At 49.5% G+C, this 19,586-nt stretch overlaps 1 protein-coding gene across 2 annotated transcripts in view; it reads left to right on the top strand.

Moving 5' to 3' along the window:
- Positions 1 to 19,586, top strand: part of ARID1A (AT-rich interaction domain 1A) — a 62,937-nt gene that overhangs the window by 39,811 nt on the left and 3,540 nt on the right. The window contains exons 5-19 of one of the 2 annotated variants that reach the window (XM_069875530.1): positions 3,354 to 3,594; positions 3,962 to 4,051; positions 4,740 to 4,907; positions 5,440 to 5,755; positions 7,474 to 7,619; positions 7,706 to 7,815; positions 9,746 to 9,955; positions 10,882 to 11,089; positions 14,785 to 14,917; positions 15,243 to 15,415; positions 15,588 to 15,738; positions 15,862 to 15,990; positions 16,088 to 16,184; positions 18,114 to 18,987; positions 19,271 to 19,401. In XM_069875530.1, coding sequence (XP_069731631.1) covers positions 3,354 to 3,594; positions 3,962 to 4,051; positions 4,740 to 4,907; positions 5,440 to 5,755; positions 7,474 to 7,619; positions 7,706 to 7,815; positions 9,746 to 9,955; positions 10,882 to 11,089; positions 14,785 to 14,917; positions 15,243 to 15,415; positions 15,588 to 15,738; positions 15,862 to 15,990; positions 16,088 to 16,184; positions 18,114 to 18,987; positions 19,271 to 19,401 — 3,177 coding nt within the window. The remainder of the gene's footprint in view (positions 1 to 3,353; positions 3,595 to 3,961; positions 4,052 to 4,739; positions 4,908 to 5,439; positions 5,756 to 7,473; positions 7,620 to 7,705; positions 7,816 to 9,745; positions 9,956 to 10,881; positions 11,090 to 14,784; positions 14,918 to 15,242; positions 15,416 to 15,587; positions 15,739 to 15,861; positions 15,991 to 16,087; positions 16,185 to 18,113; positions 18,988 to 19,270; positions 19,402 to 19,586) is intronic. The other variant, XM_069875531.1, reaches the window with a different exon arrangement.

Genomic DNA, 19,586 nt, shown 5'->3' with positions numbered 1-19,586 from the left:
TGTGGGAGGCAAATAAAACCTCGCTGGCCCCCTCCTCTTGGGCCCGATCCAGAACCTGCTGCCGGCAGCGGGACTCCATGACTTCAATGAGATTTGCTCTATTTTAAAGGCTTCTCTGTTTCTCTACAGACCATTTTATGGATAGCCTTGAGTTCTGTTTCCCCTCTTGAGTAGATGGGAGCTGGATGGCACCCATCAGGTTTGGTTAAAAACTCTACTCTGTGCCTTGATGGTCGGCCTCCTGGGAAAATTACTTGATAGATGGGAAAAAAATTACTTGATAGGTTGAAAAGAGTCCCTTATGGATGTGCTGGTTGCTTTTAGGCGTTCCAGTCCTGGCTTCTCACCTTCCACTTGCATCAGTCTCGCTTCCAAGAAACTTATTCCTGCTGGATAACGCTCGGTAAACGCTGCTGTGCTGGCATCTTTGCTGGGAAATGGCTTTATTGTTTGAATGTGTAAAACTTAGTGATCTTTAGAGGTGAAAGTCACTTCACCAGTTGTTTTTTATGGTCCTGTTTGTGATCTCAGAGCTGAAAGGCTGGTGTTTTCCTGGGTACGAGGTCCATGATGGTGCGCTAGCAAGGCAGGGATCCCTCACTCACACATCTAAAGCAACCCTATATTAACTTGCTTAATTAAAACAGCGTTTTTAAATGACTCCAGTACTTAGGTTAAGCCTTGATGCATAGGTGAAGTTGACGAGATCGGCTTTAAAGGTCGTTATCTGGTGGATTAGGAGGTAATTTTCAAACTGTTTTTAACATTGCTTCACTTCACATCTTGCAGATCTTTTCCTGCCTGACGTTACTAAGCTGTATCCCCTCGTTCTGCCTGGGTCATGTATGAATATTCCTGGTTCCAGTGACCCCTCTCAGATCCTGGAGGCAAACCTTCTCCTTTGTCTCTTGGAGAAGCAGGTCACTCGCTCCTGCTAATGGAAGGGGATATTCACGTTTCACCTTGCACCGTTGCTGTGTATCTGTCCTTTCAGGCTTATATTTTCTTAGGTGTACATTTATATTGTGTTTTTACCTCTGAGCGTAGAAATAGCTCATCTCTGCAGCTTTGGGCTCTGTCCCTCTGGGCTTCAAGATTTGATAGCTCTGAAATGCCACGAGCTCTTGGGGCAGGGATTTTAAAATCTCCTGCAAAGGGGTTTGGCCTCCAGCTTTGTTTCAGTGATGATGAAAACTGTGTTTGGCGATTCAGACTAAAAATACCTTAATGTGTTTAAGGGAAATACTGTTTTTTCTGTCTCATTTTAGCTTGGACTGAATTGGCTTCTGGACATTCTGATCCCTTCACTACTCAGAGGGGAGTCGAGAGGTGGATCTCACACCGGTGGCAGAATTAGGTGCCGTCCCAGGGAGAGGAGTGTTTTGCTCTCGGTTGTTTGTGTTGGTTGATGCTTTTTAATGCAAAATGTTGAAAATACTGTCCCTTTACTCCCACTTCCAATGGTTTCCACGGGAGGAATGTGGGTTTTGTCAAAGTTGACCGGGAGAAAAAAACCAAGGAGCTGCATAAACGAGCAACGTTTTTGATGTTACAATGGAAGGCAGTGAACGTTGCAAGAGATCTTAGACGCTATTTTTAGGCTTTTTAGGCAGTTTTTTAGCCTTCATTGAAATAAAACAAAGGGTTTTTTTCCAGGAAGGTAATGTTTGAACAAATCTACCTCCAAGATAGCTGTGCAGGAAGTGATCTCTAACAGAGGCAGTAATGGAGAGGAGGAAGGACGGGCGATGTGCTAAGTCACCCCACTGACAGACTGGCATTTTCAGCTCAAATGTAGCATTTGCCGGTGTTTGTAGAAGCATTTTGATCAAATTTCACTGTTAAAATAGACAAGATAGCTCTGCTGCAGCCAACGACGGAATGTGATGCAGCTGGTACTCCCCCCTTTGTCCATCCCAGTGTCACTGTCCAACAGGTGTGATGAGGCGTTTGGGTCATATTTTATTCTTCAGTAACTCCAGTTCTCCACTTTCTAGGATGTGGTGAGCCTAGATGCTGGGGACGTGCTGCCAGAGCCTTTTCACACATCACCTGGCAGGCAGGTGTTGCAGAGCGATAGGGCTCTTCTGCAGGCTGAGTTTGCGGTATCTTGTATCCCGAGTCCTCCTGCGCTGCACAGATCTGGGAAAATGTTATCCGAACTGCTGCTAAACAAGGCATCATCCAGTCAGTGTAAACGAGACTGGGGTGTCCAAGCTATTTATCAGTTGGCTCGGCCTTTCTGCTTGGTGTTTAAATGATGTTGGCTCTGGTCATGCTGGTCGGCTGGATTCTGTGTGGAGGGGTTTGATCTGAAATTCAGGGCTCAGTCTGGAATGGTTTGGATCTGAGGTTGGTCACTCTGAAAGACTTAGGGAGGACGGGTGAAGTCCTGAGAAGCTTGGTCTCCCACTTCTTCATCCTTTGAATCTCTGGCAAAGATTTCATTGCATCACTGGAGTACTTGTGATTTCCCAGCTTTCCATTTGAGTTCTCGACTGCTTCCTCTGTCTTGACTAAGCCTGAACTGCTGCTGAACCTTATTATTGCGCGTGTTGGATCTGCACATCATCATCTGGGAAGTATCCCTGGTTTTCAAGACTTCCCAGATGATATTTGGTGCCATCGCTTTGCAGTTGCTCCTGTGACAGTTTGAGGTTTTAACTTCCTTAAGTTTTTTTACGCTTTTCTACTTCAGGGTGGATACACATGGTAGGAAAGGTGTTTTCTAGCCTTGCCTCGGTGAAACGCTGAACTTCATAGGCTGATACTGCAACTGCTAATTTTTGCTGTCTTTGAAGAAAAGGAAGTGGGAACCCTGAAGAGTATTTTATGGTTTTCTTTTAAATCTCTGTTTAGTTTGTTTTTATCCATCTCCAGTGAGTAGTTTCCCAGCTCATCTGAGGTTTATGAATTAATTATGGTGAGGCATGAGTTTTCTGTCTTTCAGAGCCATGAGCTGAGCCATGTTTTGCTTCCAAGCCATCATCACGTGGACAGTCTCCTCTGTTTGCAGTTCTCTGTGTATCGTTGATGCATTCTTTAATTTCTCGCCTCTAAACTGAATTATAAGAAGCAAGTAGGAGAATCAGCCGGTTGTGTGGACCATCAGCAAGCGCTCGGCAAACCGGCTGGGGAACTCTTGGGTTTGGAGACAGACAGCAGGATGAGACACGTTTGGCAGTTACCAATGTCTACAGCTGCCTTCATTACTGACAATAACATGAACAGAGTTCATGGATTTCTATTTGTAGCATCCCTAAGGGAGAAACACGCTCTTTCTTACTGATACGGGAGATCACAGTGCCATGTCTTCTTATTTTTGGCCTGATCTGTTTCTCTGTGTGTTGCAGGACCTGTCTGGCTCAATAGATGATCTCCCCATGGGTACAGAAGGAGCCCTGAGTCCTGGAGTAAGCACGTCAGGGATTTCCAGCAGTCAAGGAGAGCAGAGTAACCCAGCTCAGTCTCCTTTCTCTCCGCATACCTCTCCTCACCTGCCAGGCATCAGAGGACCCTCCCCATCCCCGGTCGGGTCTCCAGCCAGCGTTGCTCAGTCCCGCTCCGGTCCGCTTTCACCTGCTGCAGTACCAGGTAATTCTTCTTGGCACGTGTTGATCTTCTAGTGGGGCTGCCTTGTGCAGCTGAGGAGTGAATTACAATGGCCAGTGGGGAGGAATTGGCCGTTGTCAGTGCTCTGTGGTTATTTGAGGTCCTTTGATCTCACTTGTTGGCTTTAGAACACCTTGAACTGTTAAAGGACGCAGTAGGATGGGTGAGAAGGCTGGTAAACCAGCACTGTCGTCTCGCTGGGTTAACGTGACTGATCTTGCTCGTTTTCCTTCGCTGCGGCTAACATACCCTGCTCCTCAAGTTGTAGTCCTGGTATTTAATACTCTTGCCTCCTGGGCTTTGTGGTGTGGAGTTTTTGTGATTAACCCCTCTCCTGTTTGCGGTGTAGGCAATCAGATGCCACCCCGACCGCCCAGCGGCCAGTCGGACAGTATCATGCATCCTTCCATGAACCAGTCAAGCATAGCGCAAGATCGAGGTGTGTGGCATGAGTTAAAAGACTTAATTGTAAAGCTAGCTGTGTAACTAAAAACTGCCTGGCCTGATAACATGGATTCTATGGTGAGGTAGCATTTAAAAGCTGCCCCTTTAAAACCGCTGAATATTTAGGCACCTTGCAGTAAATTCAGTTCATTTTGGTTGGTTGGCCTCTACCATTCCATCCAGGCTCATAAAGTGGCTTCTAAGATGTTTTCTCTGGCTTCTGACTGGCTTTTCTACAAATGCTGTTTGTCCATGACCTTAAGCTTCAAAATGAGGGGCGTTCACAATAATACTGCATGTTTTTCCCCCTAAGAGAATAAGGTTGATGTGGGGGGAAAGTCAGGTAAAGCTTCAGTTCTCCTGGCTGAAAGTTGTCACCCTGAGGAGGCAAATAAGCAAACGAAAACTAGCGATGATGAGAAGCCCCCAGGATTTAGAGTCGTGCTGTCTGCTGCTGTGACACTAAGGGCTTTTTTTTCTGGATAAACCAGGAAATTGGATCCGTTATCTTAGCAGATAACGCTGTCTCCTTAATAGCAACCGCTGTAAAATCTGTCTCGGCTGCTGCTGAAAGGGGTTTGTGAGTGGGTCCCAGGGGTTGCTGTTACCTGAGAATGTGTGTGTCCAGTGGCACTTCTGGATACTTTGCACTAATAAGTTTGCTCCTCTCCCCGGGTGACCAGGTTACATGCAGAGGAACCCTCAGATGCCCCAGTACAGCTCACCCCAGCCTGGCTCAGCCTTATCTCCCCGTCAGTCTTCGGGAGGCCAGATGCACGCTGGAATGGGGCCGTACCAGCAGAACTCCATGGGAAGCTACGGACCCCAGGGTGGGCAGTACGGACCTCAAGGTGAGGCACAGTCAGCTCCTGGCTCTTGTCCTCGATAAACTGGTTTTATCCCACTCTTCACGTGTGGGTTATACAAAACGGTGTGCTCCTTCCAAGCTGGAAGGAACCGTGCTTAATTTGTGTTGAGACGGATGGAATACAGTGGTTTCAGGGCTAGGTGTAGTTCTAAACGTAGGAGCCTTCCTCCTCGTTTAAAAAGAGGTCGTACGTCCAATGTAAAAGATGAGAAGGGCTGGTTTTCTTTGGAGGGGAAGGAAAAGGGTTGAGTGAGCTTTTCAAATCCCATCCTCCGCTCGGTTTTGGTTTGGGAGAGTTTCAGGCAGCTTTTGAATCGATATTGCTGCTTGGCTATGTCAAAACACTTTTTTTTGTGGCTTATATCCAAGTACTTCGACTTTTTGTTGAGGTGTTAACACTCCCCCTCATCTGTTAGTGATCTTTAAATATTTGCTGATAGAAGATTTTTTTTTAATGGTGATTCATAAACTAACTGGTAGAGCGATGTTGTCTTTCTCTCTTTTTATCTCCTCAGGAGGTTATCCCAGGCAGCCAAACTACAACGCGATGTCCAATGCCAATTATCCCAGTCCGGGAATGGGAGGAAGCATGAACCCGATGGGAGCAGGGAGCCAGATGCACGGGCAGACGGGTGTGCCGCCCTACAGCGGGCTTCCTCCCGGGAGGATGAGCCACGCGGCCATGGGGAACAGGCCCTACGGACCCAACATGGCAAATATCCCGCCGCAGGTGGGGACAGGGATGTGTCCCCCGCCCGCCGGCATGAATCGCAAAGCACAAGAAGCGGCCGCCGCTGCCATGCACGCAGCTGCCAACTCCATCCAGACTAGGTGAGGAGCGAGGTTTCTCCTGGTCCCTTTCTTGTGCTGCGTCTCTCTTTCAGAGCTGTGGGTGAAATAACCCAAAAGTTGAGTGAGACTTAAGATACTTTTCTTTGAAGGTTTGCCCACCTTGGAGACTTGTTCATCAATCTTAAGAGTCTAATGCTTGGACAAGCAGGGTTTTGGAATTCTTCGTTAATGATATACTTAGGAAATATTTAATATTCAGGGAGGTTATTCTCCCCCTGTACTCAGCACTGGTGAGGCTGCACCGTGAATCTTGTGTTCAGTTCTGAGCTCCTCACTGCAAGAAGGATGTTGAGGCTCTGGAACGAGTCCAGAGAAGAGCAACTAAGCTGGGGAAGGGGCTGGAGAACAAGAGGAGTGGCTGAGAGAGCTGGGGGTGTTTAGGCTGGAGAAGAGGAGGCTGAGGGGAGACCTCATTGCTCTCTCCAACTCCCTGAAAGGAGGTTGTGGAGAGGAGGGAGCTGGGCTCTTCTCCCAAGGGACAGGGGACAGGACGAGAGGGAATGGCCTCAAGCTCCACCAGGGGAGGTTCAGGCTGGACATTAGGAAAAAATATTTCATGGAAAGGGTCATTGGGCAGTGGCAGAGGCTGCCCAGGGAGGTGGTTGAGTCACCATCCTTGGAGGTGTTTAAAAAATGGATAGATGAGGTGCTGAGGGACATGGTTTAGCGGCAGACAGGAATGTTTGGACTCGATGAACTAAAAGGTCTTTTCTGACCTAGTGATTCTGTGACTCTATGAAATTGTTTAACTCTGAGATCCCTCCAGTGGTTTCTACTTTCTGGTTGTCTTCGTTACATTAATGATTTACAAGATGCTACGTGTGTGGTAAAGCCCATGAATCCAGCTGCGTGTGCCTGAATGAGGCATTAAGTTTAGTGCAAGGAACTTCTTCCTCTTGGGACTGCAGGAATAGAATCATAGAATCATAGAAAGAGAAAGGAAGCTGGGATTCAGCGCTGGACTTTGCAGCTGCTTTCTGTGGTGGTTTGGGGTTTTTTTTGTTGCACGTTTCACAGTAGTTGTATGTGGCCTAGCAGAGAACTATGAACTTGGTGTAATTTGGGTTTCCCCAGTAAAGCTCTTGGGTGTTGTAGTTGTCTGAGTGGGCCTTGTGCTCTTTATCCTGACTTAGGGGCTGCTTCTGCAATCTGTCTGATGTTACCTGTGCCTGCCAAGAGTGCCCACACAGCAATAAAGGCACCAAAGCCTCTTCTGAATGAGCGGGAGCAACAGTTGTGTACAAGGTTTTCTGTTCACATAAAGTAATGGATAGCAAAAAGAAATTAAAACCATTAAATGTGGCTGGAGCTCTGCACTGCATCTCTACAAATAAACTCTTCTCACTTAAATGCGCAAGGCTGAGGTATTTGCAGGTCTGTTGTTCCCTGTAAAGGCAACAACTAGAATGAAGTTTGTTTTGCGGGTGCAGCAGAACAAGACTGATGGTGAAAATGTTCAGAACTGAGCTCTCTCTTCCGAGCTAGTTTACGTCCGCTTTTCTGTTGAGAATGAGACTCTAGGGCAGCTGAACTGTCAGGTAGCACCTGATCTTTGGTCTTTTGCTGGAGAAGGAAGCTGGGGAAAGTCAGTTCTCCACGTCCTTTGTAGACTTCTTGTAGCAAACCTGCTTCTTTTGAGGACAAGATCTTAATGCTCAGTATTTGGAGTGAATGTCTTTTATCCTTGCTTTCTCTAGGCCTCCTGGTTATCCCAACATGAACCAAGGTGGGATGATGGGCACTGGACCTCCTTACGGACAGGGAATTAACAGTATGGCTGGCATGATGAACCCCCAGGGCCCGCCCTATCCGATGGGTGGGAACATGGCTAATAACTCTGCAGGTAAGCCGGTACCATCTGTCAAATGTTGCATTGATTTCATTGTCCCATACTGAGAATTGGTGTTAAAGATTCTTCTAACTTCCTAGGGATGGCGGCAAGCCCTGAAATGATAGGCCTTGGGGATGTCAAATTAACACCCGCAACTAAAATGAACAATAAGGCAGATGGGACGCCCAAAGCAGAATCCAAGTCAAAGGTAGAATGTTTTTTTTTTTCTAATGGCTTCCATCCTTTTCAGCATCAAGGGAGATAAAACCATGACACAGTAACTGGAACAGTGCATCTGTCTAGGGGTGATTGTGATTCCTGAGAGAATACGATTGGGTTCCTCCTCCTTACCCTGGACAGACTTCTCGCTGTAGAGGAATTGTCCTTGTAGCGTGTGGTCCGATTTCTCCTTGCAACCATGATTTTAACTTGAGTGTGATGAGCGAGTGGGACAGTCATTTCAAAGAAATAATTGTCTTGAAAAGTGTGTTTTGGAGAGGGCTCTGCAATAAACCACTAAATCCATGTGTTATAAGTTCTATGGAGGAGCCTGAACGCTGAAGCTGCTGTACCCACCAACCCTCAATAAGGCCAGGAAAGGGACTTCTCTATCAGAATTCTTGTGTCCTCCCCTCTTTGTGACTCAAGAGTTCAAGCCTCTCTAGAATTCCTGATGGATGCCTGGCACACTTTATTTATACATTCTCGTTGCAATTTTGGGCCTTTGATAAGTGGGGAGAAGGTACCTGCACAGGTCAACCTGTTGGGTCACCTTTCCCAAGTCCCTGGGTCCTTTGAATACCTAATCAGTGCAGTGTGTGGCTTTAATCCGAAGTGTAAAGGTAAAAACCACATTGTTGAAGTGCTCAGTGTAGGAAAATTGAATTATACTTGATGTGGCCAGCCCTGTCTGGGCTTGAACTGTACCTAGAACAGATCCATCTTGAAACAATGGTTCAACAGTGTTTACAAGAGGTTCTTCAGGATTTATCAGGGAACAATTGAGAGGTTTGCTTCTGGATTCATAAACCGTTCAGAAATGAAGAGGAGCATTTCCCAGCCCTTTGGGAGCAATCAATTATACTTGCAAAATGATTCAGTATTAGGAATTATCACCTGCCAGAGTGAAACTGCCAAAAGGAGTGTGAACAACCTGGGGTTTGTTTCTGGTGTAGGCTCAGAGCTACTTGGTTATCATCTCTCAGCTGGGAGGTGGGACTCTAAGGTGTTACAGTTGTTTCCCAAACAAACCTCTTACTAATCCTGTATTAAAGCCAGAAGAGGGAGGCAAACAGGTTCTTCAGGGAATGTTTTTCTTTGCATTGTTGCTACCAGTCTCAAAAGAGCCAGCAAAAAAAGCAGTTTCTGAGCCCATAATCTCTACTTGAAGGACAGCAAACGCTCTGAAAGTTTGATGCTTGTGCTGCCAGCTGCCTGCGAGAACGTTGAGAAAATCTCTCACTTCTGCTGGTGTTATGGGTTCTTACTATCATAGAATCATGGAATAGTTTGGGTTGGAAGGGACCTCAAAGCCCGTCCAGTTCCATCTTGTGCCATGGGCAGGGACATCTCCCACTCAAGGCCAGGTTGGATGGAGCTTGGAGCCCCTGATGCAGTGGGAGGTGTCCCTGCCCATGGCAGGGGTGGAACTGGAGGGGCTTTGAGGTCACAGGTGCTTCACATCTTAGCTTTCCTTTGAGGCATCCCTCTTGAGTAGGAGAAGAGGCTGACCAGAGGCAGCTCTCACCCTGGCAGGGTGCAGTAGCCAGGAGGAAACTCATTTGCAGTTGAATTAAATGTTTTCTCCTATATTTAGCAAATGAGCCCACAAAGGATGCTTCAAAGAGATGGCTCTCTGCAAAGACTCCTTGAGGTTTGTTTGGTTTCTGTGGCATTCCTGAAACCTTTCACTTTTGAAAACACACGTTCTGTGAATTCCTTGAGTAGCAGCTGATTTTTGAGATACCTTTGTTGAATAATGCCTGCCTGATGTTCATCTGATACAAGTGTAGGTCTAATATAAAGCTGTTCTTGAGCAGAACTTGGAGCTCTTCCCTGACTGCCTTTTTGAAACCCTCTCTGCTGTAAGCCAGCTGGTTTTGTGCTGCTCAGTCCTGGTATCTCTTTCCTTCTCTTAGAAGTCCAGTTCCTCTACTACAACCAATGAGAAGATCACCAAACTCTACGAGCTGGGTGGTGAGCCCGAGAGGAAGCTCTGGGTCGATCGTTACCTGGCCTTTACTGAAGAGAAGGCCATGGGCATGACAAATCTGCCAGCGGTGGGCAGGAAACCCTTGGACCTTTACCGGCTCTACATCTCAGTGAAGGAGATCGGAGGACTGACTCAGGTGGGTGACCAGGTGTCTGTGGTCAGAGCTGCTTCCTGTCTGGCAGCCACAAGTCAATGGGCCACACGATTCAAAGTAGCTTTGTAGCTCTGGGGTAGCCCTGGCTTCCCACTTACCTGTTTATTTTGCTTTTACTTTTTTAAATAATGCTAATAATAGTTTTAAAAATGCTTTTTAATGCTTCCTTAATAGGCTGGGTTGTTCAGCCTGGAGAGAAAAGGCTCCGTGGAGACCTTAGAGCAGCTTCCAGTACTGAAAGGGGCTCCAGGAAAGCTGGGGAGGGGGTCTTGATCAGAGAGTGCAGAGATAGGACAAGGAGGCATGGTTTTCAGTTGGAAGAGGGGAGATTGAGATGATATCTTGGAGAAGTGTTTTCCTACGAGGGTGGGGACACCCAGAGCAGTGGTGGCTGCCCCATCCCTGGAGGGGTTCAAGGCCAGGTTGGATGGGGCTTGGAGCCCCTGATCCAGTGGGTGGTGTCCCTGCCCAGGGCAGGGGGTGGGACTGGATGGGCTTTGAGGTCCCTTCCAACCTGAACCATCCCATGATTCTATGACTTAGGTGAGCAGAGTGTCTGCTCTCCCATTGTCTGATTGAGAGCAGACTCTGGGGAGATTCAATTCAGGTGCTTTTTTTCTTCCTGTTTTGCCCAGTGCAAAGATTGGTGATGCTGCCTTTGACTTTGCATCAGGCTGTCAACTGATCTCATGGCTAATTTGATTTGCAGTCTGTCCCTGTTCAAATGATCTCTAGGTGAGGAAGAGAGTTTACTACTAGTTCTGAGTTTGAACACGACTGTGTCTGCCTTGCTTAGCCCTTAGAGCCTCCTTTGTTTTAGCTGGGGAGTGTTGATTTCTTCCTAGAAAATGTATTGGAGGAGAAGGAACTTGGATATTGAGTTTAGAGCCTCTTGGTTGGTTGTGCAGGTCAACAAAAACAAGAAATGGCGCGAGTTAGCCACCAATCTCAACGTGGGCACGTCCAGCAGCGCAGCTAGTTCTTTGAAGAAGCAGTACATCCAGTGTCTCTACGCCTTCGAGTGCAAGATAGAGCGAGGTGAAGACCCCCCTCCGGATATCTTTGCAGCTGCCGATTCAAAGAAATCTCAGACGAAGATCCAGCCTCCGTCTCCAGGTGAGTTCAGACTTGGGTTTAGGGTGTGCAATGGATGCTTGAGCCAGAGGAGACAGTGAGAACTTGGAGGGCTTTGTGCCCAGAGAGCTCCACGAGCCTATTACGGGTTGAGTGCTCTAGAATTCAAGCCCTTTCAAATGAACTGCTGTTTCAGATTTGATGGGAGGCTCCGGTTTTGGAATAATTAAGCATAGTGTTCAATGCAGAAGTTAAAGGAGGACATGAGGTCCAGGCCAACAGTGCCTACTGTGCATTTTGGTCTTCATGAAGTCTGATCCACTCTATCTTATTTGCTTTAGGTTCATGACTTGAATCACTGCTGAGCTTGCCAACCCTTTAAGCTTCAGATTTTCCACTTTGTCTTATATGTAGAACCTTCAGATGCTTTTTTTCTTGTCAGGAACCTGTTCCTATACATGAAGTAAACTTTATCTGCTTTGAAGTTCCTGTAATTTTTGCAAAAAATGCCTTTTTGGTTCAGAAACCCAGCATCATCTTTGTCTGGCTCCTGAGGAAGGGGAATAATGAACCCTTTTTTGATTGTGCTGCAGTTGTGTTTCAGCCCTGCTAAGCCCTTGATCGACAGCGTGCTTGTCCGAATATTCTGTTGGCAACTACATTTATCTGCTCAGTTAGAGTGGTGGTTTTTATAAAGAACTAAATCGTGTTGTTTCACTCGTCAGGAAGCCTGTCCTGGTGTAGCTCCAAACCTGGTGTATTTTATGAGATAAAGCAACTTGTGTGTCATTAGACCGACCTGTCTAAAGTGGTGTCTGAGTTCTGCTTAAACTAGACTACAGATCCATCCCCACCTCCTTCTAAAAACTTTCTTGCCCTCTGAGATGCCAGGAAGTGAACAAAAGATGTTCAGAGCATTTGGACTTGTAGGATGTCTCAAGATGCCTGTTAGGATGGATGAGGTGGTGCATCATGTTTTGTTTTGTTTTAGCCAGTACAGGAGTGTGTGAAGGTGGTGACTCTGCCTTCAAGGGCCATGGTGCAGGTGATCTGTGAGCTGTTCCCCCACATCCTATCCCTGCACTCCCTGATCAAGAGCCCCTCCCCAGCTTTCCTGCAGCCCCGTTCAGTACTGGAAGCTGCTCTGATCCTTTAAGCTGTATCAGTCCGTGTTCATCCTCCTCTTCTGCTTCCTTTTTCCTCCTCTCTCTCTCGCTTCTCTGGATCAGCACAAACAGAGGGTGTAGTACACAACACAAATTGCTTTCTCAACTTCATCTCCAGACTCCAAAGCCTTCCCTGTGTGAAAGCCAAGTGGACAACAGCTGAGGCTCTTAGTCAGGGAGTGCAGGTATAGAATGAGGAGAAATGGTTTCCAGCTGAAAGAGGGGAGATTGAGATGAGATCTTAGGAAGAAATGTTTTGCTGTGAGGGTGGGGAGGCCCTGGAACAGCTTGTCCAGAGCAGTGGTGGCTGCCCCATCCCTGGAGGGGTTCAAGGCCAGGTCGGATGGGGCTTGGAGCCCCTGATCCAGTGGGAGGTGTCCCTGCCCGTGGCAGGGGTGGAAGTGATGGGCTTTGAGGTCCCTTCCAACCCAAACTGTTCCATGATTATATGATTTTGAAGTCCCGTCACTTGGACAAAGGGCTGAGGCATCCCACGCAAGCACCACTTTGTGCTTCTTGCAGACTTTATAATCCGTTGGTTTTGATTTTCCTTCGTTCCAGCCTGTTGTGGCACTTGGAACTTTGTGAATTGAGGATCGCGCTGCATGATTTCGCATTGGCTGCTTTTTGAGGCTGCAGGGCATCCAAAGGCCTTGAAGGATAGTGCTCTAGGTAGACGTCTCGGTGCTGGAGCTGTTTTCCATGTAGTGTGCATTCATAACCCTCCAAAAAAAACTCGGCACTGGTGAGACCGCTCCTCAAATCCTGTGTTCAGTTCTGGGCCCCTCACCACAAGAAGGATGTTGAGGCTCTGAAGCGAGTCCAGAGAAGAGCAACGAAGCTGGGGAGGGGGCTGGAGAACAAGAGGAGCGGCTGAGAGAGCTGGGGGTGTTTAGCCTGGAGAAGAGGAGGCTGAGGGGAGACCTCATTGCTCTCTGCAACTCCCTGAAAGGAGGTTGTGGAGAGGAGGGAGCTGGGCTCTTCTCCCAAGGGACAGGGGACAGGACGAGAGGGAATGGCCTCAAGCTCCACCAGGGGAGGTTCAGGCTGGACATTAGGAAAAAAATTCTTCACAGAAAGGGTCATTGGGCAGTGTCAGAGGCTGCCCAGGGAGGGGGTTGAGTCCCCTTCCCTGGAGGGGTTTAAGGGACGGGTGGATGAGGTGCTGAGGGACATGGGTTAGTGATTGATGGGAATGGTTGGACTCGATGATCCAGTGGGTCTCTTCCAACCTGGTGATTCTATGATTGTATGATTCTATGAAAACCAAAAGTATTTACAGCAGGGCCTTGGCTGGGCCGGGTGGTGCCGCGCAGGCACGTGGCGCGGGTTTCCTGCAGCCCAGCTTGGGTTCCTGCTCTCAAACTGCGGCGCGTCCCCGGGGAGGCGGAATCAGTCTGCCGTTGGGTTTTAATTCCCAGAGTAATGGAACTGGCCTGGCTCCAAGTGTGTGTGAATTTGTGAGTGGGAGGGACAGCAGGGGGTGGGGACAAACACCAAATGGCAGCAAGGTGGGGAGTGTCTCGAGGCCTCTTCCTGCCGATGCCAGCGTTCCAAACGGTGAATTCCTGGGGGAAGCGAGTGGAGCTGAACGGGAAGGAGAACGGCAGGGAGGGCCCATGAATGAAACTCCCCGCTGAGCTTGCCTCTGCTCTGCCTTCTCCCAAGACCTCCCCGGGCTGGGAGGGAGCCGTGAAGAAGAGGACAGGGTGCCAGGAAGGTGGGGTGTAAACAAACATGGCCTGGATGTGACCTCGGTGGATTTTAATGAATAGCTGAAATGACTCATCAAGCAGCAGGGCTGAAGCCGAGGGATATCGGGTGCTGGGGATGGTAACTAATGGAAACATTAATTAAGAGTTCAGCTCTTGCCAGCTGCGAGGAGTGTATGAACCTGAGAGCTGGCAGTGTCACAGTGATCTGGGGCAGGGAGAGCTCCGAGCCGGTGGCACAGCTGGATCACACATGATGGCCTGAGATTTTTTCATGAAAGCTTACTGTAGTGTAAAGCAACCTGTATGGAGCCAGGCAACTTGCTGGACGGGTTTGGTTGTTCAGTGAAAGATCCGGCATCTCCGGCATTCCCTGTTCCAGGAATCCTTGGGAGTGGTGCTTGAATTGACCTGCATGAATTAACCCCTCTGGAAGGGCAGAGCCTTGTTCAGAGTTAACTTGGTGATTTCCGCTTACATCCTGGAGTTTCTATCACTAAAAAGATGGTGAGGCTTCCAGGAGAGGGCTGGGGCTTCCAGGAGAGGGCTCAAACCCACCTTCTTTCTCGATAGAAAGAGAACTTGGAGGTGCACTGTAGAGCATCAGCCTTTGGAGTGAGATATCCTGGGCAGCACAACATGGTGCCATGGTGGTGGCGCCTTGTGTAAAAGAACGTGGTGAAGAATAAAGTCACAATGAGAGCAAGCACGTCCTCTCAGCTTTATGTTACTGCACGTGGTTCTTCTGGGAAGTCTGGCCCAGGTTCTCCTTGCGGCGTTTTGCTCCTTGTACTTCTTTGGCCGTGGTTCATCTCTGTCTCTTGGAGGGCTCTCTGCTCACGCATTTCTGTTCTTGCAGCGGGTTCAGGCTCCATGCAGGGCCCTCAGACGCCTCAGTCCACCAGCAGCTCCATGGCAGAAGGAGGAGACTTGAAGCCGCCAACTCCAGCGTCTACGCCACACAGCCAGATGCCCCCTTTGCCAGGCATCAGGTATGAAACCATCGCTCCCAGTGTGACTGCAAGGGTGCTGCTGGGTCCCTACCACAGGTGGCTCTTGTGGTGGGGCTCCCTGGCTTTGCTCCTTTGTTCATGGCTTCCAGCAACACCGTTGGCTCTGGATCTGTGTGAGAATAGTGATTCCTTTGGGTTTGGGGTCAAGGACAGTATTGTAGAAGGGCAGTTCTTTGTGACTTTGTTGGAGGAGCGTGACTGTGATCCTAGGGGACAGCAACACCTGAGAAAAAACGTGGGGAAAGGTATCCTGAGGAGCATGGTGGACCTCTCTAATCCTGTTGTGTTTTTTTTTTTGGATCAGGAGTAACTCGGTGGGCCTTCAGGATGCCTTTGCTGATGGTAGTGATCCTACGTTCCAAAAGCGGAACTCCATGACTCCAAATCCAGGGTACCAGCCCAGCATGAATACCTCTGACATGATGGGTCGCATGTCTTATGAGCCAAATAAAGATCCTTACAGCAGTATGAGGAAAGGTGAGGAGGTCCTCGTGTGCTCCTTTCTCTCTTCTTGAGTAGTAATCCCTGTCTCTCTATGCTGGAATTTGCTGCAGGAGATCTTCTGCTTGCCCTCCTTCCCCAGGAGACAGGGCCTGTCTACCTCTGCGTTAGAAAGATGTGTTTACTGGTGGTTCTTTCCGTGTTTCAGCTCCAGGAAGCGATCCCTTCATGTCCTCAGGGCAGGGCCCCAACAGTGGTATGGGTGACCCTTACAATCGTGCTGCAGGTCCAGGGATGGGTAATATGGCCATCGGACAGCGGCAACACTATTCCTACGGAGGTCCTTACGACAGAGTGAGGTGGGTGCTTGAACCTCGTGAAACAATCGCTTTCACTTCCCATTGTGACTTTTCTGATCCATTTGAGGAGCGAGGGTGAGTTCAAGTTGGACGTGTGCGGTCTTTGTGTTTGCTTCCCTATAGGACGGAGCCCGGCATGGGACCTGAGGGCAACTTAGCAAGCGGAACTCCGCAGCCCAACATCATGCCTTCCACCCCGGAGTCGGGGATGTATTCTCCCAGCCGCTACCCGCAGCAGCAGCAGCAGCAAAGGTCTGTGCGGGGTGTTCCCAGCAGCAGCTCGGCCCGGTTTGGGAGCTCTGGGATTGTGAGAGTGGTCACACAAGTAATGCATCTGTTTCTTCTCCAGACATGATTCCTATGGCAATCAATTCTCCGCTCAAGGCACATCCTCCGGCAACCCCTTCCCTAGCCAGCAAACCACCATGTATCAACAGCAGCAGCAGGTGAGTTGTTAGCAAGCTTCTCGTTTGTTGGACTGAGGGACAGAAGAATCTGTCAAGTTTCTTAGAATCACAGAATCTTTAAGGTTGGAAAAGACCTCACAGCTCATTCAGTCCAATCGTTACCCCAACCCCACTGTGCTGACTAAACCATGGCCCAGGTGCCACATCTACATGCTTTTTGAACCCCACCAGGGATGGAGGCTCCACCACTGCCCTGAGCAGCCTCTGCCAGGTCTTCACCACTCCTTTGGTAAAGAAATCTTCCCTAATATCCAATCTAAACCTTCCCTGGTGCTGCTTGAGGCCATTTTCTCTCATCCCATCGCTTCTTACTTGGGAGAAGAGCCCAGCACCCACCTGGCTCCAACCTCCTTTCCAGGAGCTGTAGAGAGCAATGAGGTCTCCTCTCAGCCTCCTCTTCTCCAGGCTAAACAGTCCCAGGTCCCTCAGCTGCTCCTCATAAGACTTGTTCTCCCAACCCTTCCCCAGCTTCGTTCCCTTCTCTGAACCACATGCCAGCCCCTCAATGTCCAACTCAAATTTGTGTTGAGGGGAGGATGAAAAAGCTTGGGACTCTGTGTTTGCTTTATGAATGTGTAGAACTAAGTACTTTATACAGGAGACACTTTTTCCTAGTTTCCAGATAGTTTAAATAAGCTTTAATTAGCGTTTCCAGTGCTAGCAAAACAACGTTCTGAGAACGGAGGCTGTGTAGTTGGCAGGTGTGCATGTTCTGGTCAGGCAGCAGGAGATCAGGAAGCTTTACTGGGCTTCCCTTCCCCCCTGGAACATCCCAAACTCCATAACGCTTGGGGCCCAAGTGGTGGGATGATGTTGGAGTCAGTTCTTGATCATTTTGGGGAGCTGTGGGTCATTCTGCACCACAATGCGGAGCTTTTTGTTGTCTTTGCCTTGCTGAACCTGCAGACAGAGGCTCCAGACGTGCCTCCTCTCCTGACTGCCCTGCTGCCTCCTACTCCTTGTTCCCAAACCCAGCAGGTTTGTTTCAGGACAGAGTTCGAATGAACATAAATCTCTTTCAATAATCCTTACGTATGACTTGCTCTCTGTATCCGTGCCAAGACCCATAATGTTTTTCTGATAATTCCGAGTCCTCTGGTTTAGGAGAGCATGGAGAGGGCACTTGCCGAGCTGTGCTAAGAATAATTCCAACTGCTCTGCAGTTTGGCTCTGCAACCAGAGCCACAGGGCTCCAAGCCAAGAGTTCGAGTTACACTGGCACTCGGCATCTTTGAAGCCCTAGAGCTCCATCTGAAGCCAGTCATGACCGTGGAGCTTCCGAGGAGACTGTGTAGCAGCTTGGTCGACCCTTGGAGGCAAGAGAGAGCTCAGGTTTTAATTCTATCTCAGCGATTGACTGTTTTCTCCATTTGCACTTAAAAAGGAGGAGGAGGGAAGAATCTTTCTGGCTCCTTTCAGGGTTGTGTTTTGAATCTACGGGAAAGGAAGAAGCAGGAAGTGCAAGTGTTTAATGCATCTTGGTTAATGCTTCAGCAGAAACCTCTGTTTTCTGGGAAATACAAGAGAAATGAGGTCTGATAAAATTCCAGGATGTGAAAGGAAATCGGGGCCTGTGCACAGTCTGGTTTGTGGTGAACGTATGGTAGAGCTGAGCCTTTCCTACAGGAAAATCCTTTCTGTGGGCAGCCTCCTGCCCCCAAGGCTTCCCTGGAGAGTCCGCAAGGGAACTACCAGCTAGCCGCAGGGAATTGCTCTTGGCTTGTGCCACTGCAAGACGGATCCAGCTTTGCGTTGGACATGACTAAGGCTGAGACAAGGCTTGCCCTCTCACAGGCCGTGCCGTGGGGCGTACCCTCTGGTTCCGAGCTGCTCTCCCCGCTGAGGTTTGGGTTGCCTGTTTCCAAGTAGATAATCTTATATCTGCGGTGTTTTTCCTTCTCCCTGTAGAATTACAAGCGGCCGATGGACGGCAGCTACGGCCCCCCCGCCAAGCGGCACGAGGGGGAGATGTACAACGTCCCGTACAGCGCCGGGCAGGGGCAGACGCCGCAGCAGCTGCCTCCAGCGCAGAGCCAGCAGCCGAGCCAGCAGCAAACGGCGCAGCCGTCTCCGCAGCAGGACCTGTACAACCAGTACGGGAGCACCTACCCCGCTGCTGACCGTCGGGCTGCTGGAGGGCCGCAGAACCAGTTCCCATTCCAATTCGGCAGAGACAGGGTCTCGGCTCCTCCGGGTTCTGCTGCTCAGCAAAACATGCCTCCTCAGATGATGGGAGGGCCCATACAGCCTGCTCCGGAAGGCCCGCAGCAAGGTGCCATGTGGCAAGGCCGTAACGAAATAGGGTACAGCTATCCGAACCGGCAGAGCAGCGGCTCTGCGCCCCAGGGGCCTGCGTATCACGGAGTGACTCGAACAGATGAAATTCTGCATTCAGACCAGAGGGTCAACCATGAGGGACCATGGCCTTCCCACGGGAACCGGCAGCCTCCTTATGGGCCCTCTGCCCCCGTGCCCCCCATGACCAGGCCCCCCCAGTCTAATTACCAGGCCCCCCCCAGCATGCAGAATCACATTCCTCAGGTATCCAACCCAGCACCTCTGCCCAGACCTCTGGAGAATCGCACTTCTCCCAGTAAATCTCCATTCCTGCACTCGGGGATGAAAATGCAGAAGGCAGGACCGCCAGTCCCCGCCTCGCACATAACACCAGCAGCTGTCCAGCCTCCCATGATCCGACGAGACATCACCTTCCCTCCGGGATCAGTAGAAGCGACGCAACCTGTGTTGAAGCAGAGGAGACGGCTGACAGCAAAAGATATCGGTAAGAGGAAACTCCTGCTTTTCTCCTTGTGCCTGCGCGCGCTGTGTTGCGCTTTGGCAAAGAGGAAAGGCTCTGCTGGCTTGGAAAGAATTGTGGGTTTGCAGAGCGGGTGTGTTTTCAGCCATCGCTTTGGCATTGTGTGCAGAGAGATTGCCGGCGTGCGCAGGCTGCGCATCATCTTAAGCAGGCTTTTGCTTTTCACGGGTCCAAAAAGCAGTATTGAGTGTCTCCTTTTTGTTTTTTCAACTCCAGAAGCTGGAAGTATCATGTGTTTGTGTTACAGGAACTCCTGAAGCCTGGAGAGTGATGATGTCTCTGAAGTCTGGGCTGTTAGCTGAAAGTACGTGGGCCTTAGATACCATAAACATCCTGCTCTATGATGACAACAGCATAATGACCTTCAACCTCAGCCAGGTGGGTGCAGATGCTCTCTGATGCAGCTCTTTGAAGTGCGAGTGCTGGAGGGCAACGAGCAGCTCATGCCCTTGTAGCACCGGCCTCCCGGGCCTCCCTGTGCCTGCAGAGCACGCGTGGGCTGAGGAGAGCACGGGATCTGGGTAGCTGCGTGCTGGTTTCGTGCTGGCCCGTGTGATTTGTGT

The sequence above is a fragment of the Phaenicophaeus curvirostris genome, chromosome 23 (assembly GCF_032191515.1).
Source record: "Phaenicophaeus curvirostris isolate KB17595 chromosome 23, BPBGC_Pcur_1.0, whole genome shotgun sequence".
Taxonomy (NCBI): Eukaryota; Metazoa; Chordata; class Aves; order Cuculiformes; family Cuculidae; genus Phaenicophaeus; species Phaenicophaeus curvirostris.
The sequence above is the reverse complement of the archived record's forward strand: the minus strand, read 5'-3'. Positions and strand labels throughout refer to the sequence as shown.